This window comes from Pieris brassicae, chromosome 3 (assembly GCF_905147105.1).
Source record: "Pieris brassicae chromosome 3, ilPieBrab1.1, whole genome shotgun sequence".
NCBI classification, from domain to species: domain Eukaryota; kingdom Metazoa; phylum Arthropoda; class Insecta; order Lepidoptera; family Pieridae; genus Pieris; species Pieris brassicae.
Window position 1 is genome coordinate 19,571,546 of NC_059667.1, and position 11,132 is coordinate 19,582,677.

The 11,132-nt window shown below is 33.1% G+C and overlaps 2 protein-coding genes across 2 annotated transcripts; both read right to left on the reverse strand.

Annotated features, from left to right (window-relative positions):
• Positions 1-24: 24 nt before the first annotated feature.
• LOC123707490 (G patch domain-containing protein 1 homolog) lies at positions 25-7,632 on the reverse strand. Its single transcript, XM_045657578.1, has 10 exons — positions 7,133-7,632; positions 6,834-7,024; positions 6,540-6,678; positions 5,750-5,931; positions 5,263-5,484; positions 4,788-4,937; positions 4,306-4,453; positions 2,071-2,473; positions 1,153-1,356; positions 25-802 (listed from the first exon to the last, which is right to left on the reverse strand). Exons 1-10 carry the CDS (start codon positions 7,197-7,199, stop codon positions 25-27), a joined length of 2,484 nt encoding a protein of 827 aa, XP_045513534.1. The 5' UTR covers positions 7,200-7,632.
• A 1,548-nt stretch (positions 7,633-9,180) lies between these two features.
• On the reverse strand, positions 9,181-11,113 carry LOC123707672 (divergent protein kinase domain 2A). The gene is made up of 3 exons (XM_045657944.1): positions 10,355-11,113; positions 9,879-10,060; positions 9,181-9,741 (listed from the first exon to the last, which is right to left on the reverse strand). Exons 1-3 carry the CDS (start codon positions 10,976-10,978, stop codon positions 9,303-9,305), a joined length of 1,245 nt encoding a protein of 414 aa, XP_045513900.1. The 5' UTR covers positions 10,979-11,113; the 3' UTR covers positions 9,181-9,302.
• Between the last annotated feature and the right edge of the window lie 19 nt (positions 11,114-11,132).

Here is an 11,132-nt window from a genome sequence, read left to right on the forward strand (position 1 = left end):
ACTAACTAACATATCAACAATAATTTATTTATCTTTTTTCTTGTTTTTGGACTTTTTGTGTTTGATCTTATGTTTTTTGCTTTTTTTCTTATGCTTCTTCGATTTAACTTCTTTTGCATCAACCCATGAATCTGAACTGGAAGACACATCTCTTTCATCTTTACTTCTAAATTTAGGTTTAAAGTTTGTATTTGTTACTGTATTTAGTTGTAAATTTTCTGGGATTTTAGGGCCATACATGTTTGAATCTTCAATATCTTTTGTCTTGTCTATTTCACTTTTTCCATCATCTGCTTTGGTATCTATGCTCGATTCGGCTTTTGAATTGTCTTTGTCCTTTTGAGACCTCTTCCAAGAGTTGATTTCATCGAAGTTTATATTTGCAAAGATACCACGGGGCGGGGAGTCATTTCTTTCAATATTTTTGGGTGTTTCATAGAAGTTTGTGGATGTAGTTTCATCTTCGGGCTCGCTATCGCTTAAGAATATTGCTTTGTAAAGATCTATTTTGTCGAATTTTTCAATAGTTTCAGTCACTTCTTGGCCTGTGTCTTTAGACTTTTCTGATTCTTTTAAGAATAATTCCGCTACTGTCATTCTTTTGTTGGGTTGTTCTTGAACTTTTGCTACGGATTCATGTGTTTTTGGAACCTCTGTCACTTTTCTTTCTGCACTGATGGATTTTGAGCCACTAAATTGGTGTTGTTCCTTCGTAAAGCTCTCTTTATTATGTACGGACGTCTCCATATAGGAAAAAATTGAGTATGATACTTTTGGTTTGTCCTCTTTTTTCTGTTCCTGTCTGCAATCGAATAGTTAAAATTAAACTACTTAGTTGTGCAATAATTTATGTTTTGATGGTAAGACAAAAAAATTATATGGTTAATATGTGCTTCTTAGCATCTAGTCGTTAAATTAAGCTATTAAAAAAACCAATATTTTTCGTTTAAATTCATTTTTCGAGTAATTTTTTGTATATAATAAAATATTAAAACTCCTTATTAATTTCAGAACAAACCAAGAGGTTTGGTCAATTGGTTTTAGATCCTGCTTCGAGTGTGTGATTTGAATCATTCACAATTATATAATAGACATTTTACCCCAATTTTATCTTTATTACAATTTAAAAAAAAACATTTTATTTCTACATACCTCCCACCAATTTCTGGAACATTAAATCGTTTGCAAACTAGAGACTCCGGGTGCCAGTCAACTGTTCGCCTTGTCATAACACCAAAAGCACCTTTTTTGGCTGCCTCTACCATCTCTTCACTTGCTAAGCCATAATTGATAGAACTCTTCGCGACAGCACACATCGGGTTAAGGGCATCATCCGGTTGAGATGCGTGTGTGAATCTGTTAAATATATACTTAATAAATAATCATTTAAAATAATAAGGGATTTTTTTTAAATCTCTTGACTAATGACGAATAGTAATAAATAATCCGGACCTACAACTCTAAATGGGTCATGGGATCAGATTGGTTGTGATTAGATTATCAGCCTTCTGTCTGACACATGAAATACATTTTCGGGTTTGAAATATTCCTCACGATGTTCACAGCCCTGATTCGAACGGACGACCCCACGGATTACGGTCCCACATTTAAGACATTAGGTCAATACTGCTCTCAATGGCGAATAGCAATGCTATTAAAAAACTATTTTATCTGAATTTGGACTTTTTTACAAAAAATACTATATATATTGATAAACTTAGAGCAGTGTTGGCCTAGTGGCTTCAGCGTGCGACTCTCATCCCTGAGGTCGTAGGTTCGATCCCCGGCTGTGCACCAATGGATTTTCTGGATGTACGCATTTAACATTCGCTCGAACGGTAAAGGAAAACATCGTGAGGAAACCGGTTTGCGTTAGACCCAAAGTCGACGGCGTGCGTCAGGCACAGAAGGCTATTGCTATATGCCTATTCGATTAGCAAATGATCATGAAACAGATACAGAAATCTGAGGCCCAGACCTAAAAAGGTTGTAGCGCCATTGATATTATCGATAAACTTTTACCCTTCACATACATATAAATAAAACAGTCTTGGTATTTAAAATACAGACCTATCTCCCATAACACCACTGAGCGGCCGATACAGCTTAGCCGCTTGCTCGAACTCCAACATCTCTCTATCCCTCTCCCACGCACTAACATTGTCCATATCGCTATCCCTTTCTCCCTGCTTATTTTCCAAAAACCGTTCGTATCGCGATTGTTTAGATGGATCGCTGGCGAACGGTTTAAATGTTTTAAGGTCAGCGCCAGAGCTCTTTATCGATATGAAATCTTCACTTTTCTCTGTTACAAAATTAACATTTTTTCCAAATAATTTTTCCATGGCCGTTTGTGATTTGTTAGGCGTTGTTGTCGTTACCTCTATTTGAGGTTTTGGTAGCTCTATCTTCACTTGTGATTCTCCTAGAAGAGCACCTCTCGCTTCCGCTGTTAATTCGTGACGACCGAGTCCTGTTAAAAAAAAAATAGGTCTAAAAATAAATATAAATCGCAAAATATGTTGCTAAGTGCAAAACTCGGAGGGCTGGACAAATTTCTTAAATTTATTCCTTGAACTCTTGAATTGGGATTCATCCAAAGAAAAATACATTTAAAAAATATATTGTCTGTAAAGTCGGTTTACTGACGATATTTGAACGTGATAACGTCATAAGAAAATACTGATGAGTTGATCCAGTTACATTTATTTGTACGCATTAATACAATTATGTCATTTTTTTTTCATCGCTCACTCACGTAAAAGAGAGACGGATGTCGAACGCTGCGAATTGTGCCTCTGTGTCGCGCTTTCCATCGAATTATAAGACGTTGTCACGTCAAAACATGTATTAAGTACTTAGGTTTTTGTTCAGTAAAAGCGAACTATCTTTATTGGGCAGCAAAGCAAAATGTTCCAAACGTAGCTACAAAAAAGGTAGGCTAAGTACAAATCATATGCGCGAAGGCAGAAAATAGTTCATATATAAAAAATACGTGGGCGTACTTATGTATACGCGTTAGAAGTTATACTTCTTTGGGGTAACAATATAAAAATCTTTTCAAAAAGTTTATTCTACGTTTGTTTAAAAAACGACACTAACAAAAGAAAAAAACTAAAATGTTGACTATAGCTAACTTCAGGGTGTCAGTTTTTTCCGACGGTGTGCGCGCGCATCGTAAAAAAATGCCTTCATCATTTTTCCCTAACGCGCCAAAAGAAGCCCTACTAAAAGTGACTGACTGACTGAAACAGGCCGCTGGCGAAGCTGGAACCGAAGTCGGAACATCGTTCGAAAAATACAAGTCAAAGGCTGGATCAATAAGACGCCTAAGGTAATGAATTTTCTTAAAACCACATTATATTGTCCCCGAAGGAAAGTTAAATTATAGAGAAAGTAAAAGGTAGCCAATCTATACTGAATCAATTTGTTTTCAGGTTCTAGAAGGTTTTGTTAAATCGAATAAGCCATTACCAGCTGTGCCCTCATACCCGGTCATACTCATATCGTATTGACACGAATAATGTTTATCGTAAAATTCGACCTAAGGCCACAGGATTCAAAATTGTTTAATTATACCATATAGTAACTAAAATTAGATACAATATGTTTAATTGTTTAATTATACTCTACGCTCGCACAGAACCTTTAACCTTCCGACTCCCAGAACCAACATTGGGTTCCGTGAGCCTCTTCACAGGATGTGCTCTACTTTGGATTCTGCTACTAATATCGATCTTTTTTCGCACTCCTCTACTGCTTCATTTAAGAATAGGTTAAAACAACTATTAAAGTCCTAAACCTTGTATCTTTCTTCTTTATTATGGCTACTAGTATGTTTGTCGTTCTCCTGATTTATAAACTTTGTATTGTATTGTCTACTTAAATATTTTGTATTGTATTGTCTACTTAAATAACATTCTGCTGTCATGTTTTGTTTTGTTTTGCTTTATATCTTATTTTTTATCAGTGAAACTTTTTGTGGATATATGCAATGTGTTAATTTTATGTTTATTTTGTTTTTTTTTTCATACTTTAAGAGATGTATCTGTTTTGTTCCCTAAATGAATAAATAAATACATGAATACATATACCATATAGTAACTAAACTTAGATACAATATGTTTTTTTTAAGTAAATACAAATTACTTGTGCGAGCTCGGTGTTGGTATATGTGTATGTGACACTTTTTACTATGAAAATTGATTCAAAAATTTAAATTATTCTATTACATTTTATAGTTAACAATATATTTAATCTATGTTAACAAGTGTACGAAGTAAGATAATTTATATATAAACTTACCTTGATCTCTTTGGGGTTTGTCGGTGGGTTCGAATCTTGTTTTTCTTTGAGCGGCAGGTTGTGGTCTATAGTCTCTTGGTAAAGTAGGCACCGGGTATGAGGGCACAGCTGGTAATGGCTTATTCGATTTAACAAAACCTTCTAGAACCTGAAAACAAATTGATTCAGTATAGATTGGCAACTTTTTACTTTCTCTTCAATTTACCTTTCCTTTAGAGACAATATAATGGTGTTTTAAGAAAATTCATTATACTGTTTGTTTGTCTTTGATATGTTTTTACAAAAGAACAAATATTTTTTTAAAGAACTATTGCTTTGATGTATTTTACCTTTGGCGTCTTATTGATCCAGCCTTTGGGTACTAAATACATCAAATTATTTTGATTTGGAAAAGAATTTACTCATCTCAAATATAATACAACAGACAGAAAGAAACTCTTTTGCCTCCTAGATGCGTTCACTTCAAACAATAATTTACTTACATTTTTCTCTCTCTGTACTGTTTTTTTAGTAATTTGTTTCTCTGGTCCGGCCAAAGTAAAGTCATAATGTGACATATCCTCTGTTGCATATATATCTTCATCATCAGCTTCAAAAGCGCCTACACCAAACGCCTGGCCTCTTATTGATACCTAAATTCAATTGAGGAACATTTTTAAAATTTATTTATTAAAAATTTGGTTTTGACAACACCTAAGTGATTGAATCTTAAATTTATTTATTCTAGTCATGTGTTATGCTTTCTTTGAATGCTGCAACACTATACAATAACGGCGGAAAGTTTCTTGCCAGTTCTTCTTGCCCGCTCTACGCCCTTGATATGCGAACTGGTAGTAAACGTAAATTTACAATTAATTTAACTTCTTTTCTGACGTTCATAAGTGTACTTATTTACCCATATGAATAAAGTTATTTTGAGTTTGAGTTTTGAAATATCTTGATAAAATATTTTCTTACTTTTTTTCCCTTTTCTTTCATGACAAGTCTACTCCTTCTATCGCCACTTCCATACTCTCCCACAAGGCTACCAAGAACAGAATGCCTGCTGAGACCGCTATACCCTAACCCAAACCGATCATTTTTACACAGAAGGATATATGGCTCATAATCATCTGGCGCAAATAGTGTCTCATATTCAAACTCAGAATCAGAACTTTCATCAGCACTGCCTTGGTTATCCTGGAAATAGAAATTCATAATTATAAAAATATTTAATAAAGTTAGTTAATCAATAATCATATAAAAATACGAGTTGAATTAATTCATCCTCTTCTTATTTAAAAAAAACCTCAGATGCAGAGCTAGTTCCTTTTTCTGATTTTACAGAACATTAATGGGTTGGGACCTATTCATGAAGACAATAATACATTTAAACATTTTGCTTTTTCTTTCTATTGTATACCTAGTCAAGTTAGCAATTTAATTTTCAAAACCAGAATATTACCTGCCTCACTTCAGGTGGCATATAGCATCCATATATTTTGTGTTGCTCTTTGGCCTTTTTCCTTTCCGTTTTTTTTAACCTCTCACCAGTGCCTTGTCCATCTCTCCATCCCATAGCTCGCAACATACGTACAGCAGCCGATTCATGCACAGGTCGTAATATTTGCTCTAATACTGGTTCTCCTAAACATTAATAGATTGTAACTTATTATATTGTGTTGAGACACATTTTGTAACAAACTGACAAAATTGGAAAAAATAGATTGAAACAATATGTGAAAGTATGTTTTTGTAATAGTCAAAACTATAATTGTTTCAATATAGTACTAAAAATGTAGTACAATAAGTTGCAAAAACAAAAAAAATGTAACCTGAAAAAACTCAGTAATGGGGAACCAAGTATCATCAAAAATACCTTTTCACAAAATATTATATATATTATAGGAAGGCTATGTGCTCAAAAATATTGTATGATTGTATGAAGGGGCTCCTAGACAGGCCAATTTTTCACATAAATGTATAGCTGCAAGAGTGTGGCTGGTAGCATCAGCCAGCATTTACAGGTAGACTGTGCAATACTAGGCAATATTTTTAGTATGGCCAGAAAATATTGCCAAATATTTTTGGTATGTCTGATGAATGTTTAGCGTCCGAGATGTATATCAAGAATGATAGCATTACAATTGAAAATACTGCAATATTTCACAGCCATATTAGTGCTGTCTTGCCTTGCCTATAATAAATTTGTCAACACTGCTCATAAATTTATTATAGTAAATCAAATAAGATACCTGGTATTGGTCCATCATGGAACCTATTACTCTTAGCCCTCTTTTGTCCAGAAAACTCGCCCTGAGTCTGCACTTGCATGGGAGCAATACCAAACTCACTTCTGTCCTCTTCATCCATATAGTCTTCAGGCTTTTGACTCTAGAATACAAAGTAACAATTTCATATTAGCCTGTATTATTGTTTCATGTAAATTTCCTAACATTATTAACTTCATTAATTGTACTTATACATTAAGTTCATTAATAGCACATAATTGTAATTACTTGTACTTGATTTTAAAAATGTATACCCACAGACAACTGTGCTTTTTCCATACGAGAACTCTTAAAAGTTGCTGGAGTCCAACCTTCTGGAGTTCCAACAGTATTGCCAAAGCCAGCTGAGAAGCCTCCAGTAAATGCTCCATGGAAACGGCGTCTGCCATAAGCATCAACTGCATATTGATCTGATGGTTGTTGAAACTTACGCTTGGTCGGTATGTCATCTGAAATTCAAAAACAAAATGCTAATTAAATTAAGGTAGTACTTGGAGATTGTTTATGATGTTACGAAAACAACCTGAACACATTCAAGTATGTATGTAATTAATTACCTTCTTCAAACGGTTCCAGTGGTGTTCCATAGCGAATCACGTTTTCATCGTCACTCTCTGAACTCATTATTAATGTTTAAAAAATGATTGAAAGAAGTAAAAAATAAATAATAGATTATCGTATTTGGCAGTGAATGATCGACTAATCAATTAAATCAAGTTTTTCTATTTGAGTTTATTTACATTTAGATCGAGTCGCTTCACATAGGGTCATAATTTATATCTTATTGAAAAGTATTAGTGTATGTACAAGAAATCTCTCATAAATTTTTACAAGTCTTCATTCATCGTCTTGACAACTGACAATTCTACAGACGTTTTCTGTATAGTACTCTCTGAACACTAGTACACACAAAAGTCAAAAACACTTGTTTGTAGCTCCACAAGCGGCGATTTCGGGATTTACTACAGCGGCAGCGTGGCATATTAATATACAGGGGGATACCTTCTACCCGGTTTTGTAGACCTTTACAAAATATAAGCGCCATATATATGGCGCGTCAAGGATAAAGTATTAGATTAGTAAAAAAATATAATCAGACATTCTCGAGCGCGTCAGATTAAGGTAGGGTGATTGGCAAAAAGTGTATATTTCACTAATCTGACAATTTGCAAGTGGCGTAATGAAAGGGGAGGGTTGCAAAGTTATAAAAAAACGCCATCTCGACATTCTCGAGCGTGGCAATATTTTTGTTGTTTTGAAGAAAATAATTTAAGAATAACGCAAAGATATATAATCTGACGATTTCCACAAACTGAAGTTACAAAAATTCATCGACAAAGTTATGTATCAAACTGTGCTGTGTGATGCCTATATTGTCCTCTCCGCGTTTGTTTTTTTTATTGTTATCACTTTTTCTCTATATATTACTCGGTGACTCCGTCCCTAATCAGGTTTCTGTTGCCATCATCACAGCTGATCACCCAGCTTGTTTTTGGCATTGATATTATTTCTAATGTTAGTCTAAAGTTTTGGCTTATTTTGTTATTTAAATATAACTTATGTGTATTAAAGTTTATAAATATTAACTATGAGTAATTTTAACATAAAGTATTATAAACATTAGATTACATTAGAAACATAAAATGTATAAATATTTTAGAATATCGTTGAAGCGGTTATCGTTAAATCCCGAATAATATACGATAATCTTAAACTTTCGAAAGACTCTTCATTAAATGGAGTATATCAATTAAGATGATGATGGATTAATCAATTATTTATACAAAACGAATTTTTTAAACATTTTTTGTTTCATAATAATTATAAGTATTCTACTTGAACAACATACATTTTTTTATTTGCATGCTATTTCCTTAGCTTCTCAAATTTGAGGAAGCACGTCTAGGACATAAAGATGAACCATATATATGTATATATATATATATATTAATCTGACGCGCTTGAGTACTTTAAAATGGCGATTGTTTGGCACATTCTAATAATGGCCGAGTTTGCGTCACATCCAAATCGTCAAATTATTAGTATGAACTATGATAGCTTTGTTTAGGTTCACTTAACATCCCCTTAGAAAAGCTGACGCGCCCGATATTTCTCATTTTTGCCTCTGCTAATCAGATCAACATACATACATAATTAAAAAATATATAGGACTTGGATGGTATCAATATCTGAGGTGCTCAAGTATGTCCATGGCAGTAATTTTTACATTTTAAAAGGTATACATTCTAAAAAATTTTTCTTATCTAAGCTTCGCAATTCAATAGGTCTCTATGACGCTCGATTAAATCCCCACTTAGCATCGTGGGCTCCCCTACTATAAGCCACTAGCCAATAGCCAATCTATGAAGCATTTAGATTGTAGTGGCATTTCCATTTTCCAGTGAGGGTATAAAAAATTCAAGGGTTGGATTGATAACCAATTAACCTTTTTACTACTCGCAAAATCCAGAGATTTAACCAGATCAATTGTATATATAAATTTACAAACTTAGCAAGATAATTTAATTTTTTTTCAAAAATAGTAAATAATTGCTATTTGAGGTCGACATTCCACTTATGCTTAAAAACTTGACACATTTGATTATATATTTATTTAAAGCAAACATAAATACAGTAAGCATAAAACTTCCAAAATTAATCACAACCAAATAAATAAAAAGTGTTTTAAGCTTATATCACAGTTCAATTTTTTTTATATTAATTTCTTTATGTAATAGATGATTGCAATGATGCTATTTTTGTATCAAGCAGCATATCTTCAATAACATGCTGTAATTTGCCAATGGTATGGAACCTATCATCACCATTCAAACAGTTCTGTAACAACATATCTAAATGTGGCCTGGTATTGTTGATTTGCTTAGGTATAGGGTATAGGAAAGGGTATTCATCCCCTGCTAGCACATAACATGCCGCCCATATATTATGATCACTTAAGTGATGTTGACAAATATTTTCTATTGAGAATGTAAACCCAGTTCCTAAGACCTCTCGACTATAACGTTGATACCAGCGTGGAAGGTCGGTCTTTGGAGAAATATTCTTATCTAATACAACAACATCCTCCAGGTCTATAAATGTGATTTCATCTTTATCATTCGCAACAATGTTATCTATTGACCAATCCATTAGGTAGAAACGAAATCTGAAATTAAATTTTAATATAATAAACATTGTATATAAGGTGGTAAATATTATGTTAGCTTTGGTGTTACAATAGTTTAATGTACATAATAATATTTAATAGAAGCAGTTGGATAAAATAGAAATAACAAACAACACCTGTCATGTTTGAATGTAAAATCCATAGCAGCGTTGATTATTTTTTGAGCAAACTTAAGCTTTCTTAACCAAGGTATATGACTAAGAGATGAAATAATTTCTCCCTCGTCTGCTACTACTTCTAACCTTCCACATACACCACCATAAGCTGGAACCGGCCAACCTTTTGTTTTTGGAATTATCTAAAAAAAAGAATGTTTTATAGATTTTCTAATTCTAATTATATTCAGTGTCTTGTTTTGAATATTTGTTAGTAAGTTTGTTTTTCAATAACATACATCTACTCCTAGGCAACTTAAATAAGTAATAAAAAGTTGAAAAATACTGGTACATTCACTTTCGACAATGTAATATAATAATTTAATAAGAATCTTAAGTTTATCATCAGTACAAGTTCTTTGATTCATACTTATTTATATATTATATATTTCAATAGTAATTTTAATGTGTTTAAAATAATACAAAAACATAAGCACCTGTAGTATAAGCGGTTCGGGATTTAAACTTAGCATTGTCCAAACATTAATCATTTCTACTCTATTGTTGCCATTTGCATTATTTAAAACAGGATGAAGCAAATCATACACACTATATGCATATGGACATAGGACCAAGCCTTTTCTTGGCTCAGTATCAGGCCAAGAAAGATTGAATTGAACAATATCAATAATTTTTTGATCAACTTCAGTGGCATTTAACAGTTCTTTTGGGTTGCAGTTGCTGCTCAGGTTCCAAACTTTACACAATTTGTCATCAAGTTCTTGAAACTCCCAATCATGGGCAAGTTTCTTAAGTAAGACTCGACGTTGGGATTTTGTGTAGCCATAAAAAATATTTTTTGCATTAAACATAGTGGACCAATGACTTTCTAAGATTATTTGATTAGAATATAATTCAGGACAAACTGTTACACCATAGCAAGCTGGACATCGTTCTAAATTTGTTAAATGCATTATACGAGGGCCTTTTAGATTCCCAAATAACAGCACGCTGCTATAAAATGATATAGTAAACACAACAATTATAAGAAACAGACGTTTGCAAAACCGTCGCCGTAGTAACATACTCTTATTTATATGGCCACTCATTCTTAAGCTCATTTACTGTAGATTTAAAAAATATTATTTGAGATAATATTTTACAGCATTTTTCTATTCCATTTTAACAAAGCCGAAACCCGAAAATCTGTAACCAAGCAACCGTCAGATAATAGACTAGAGACTCAAATGTCACTCTTCATATAGCCAATGATCC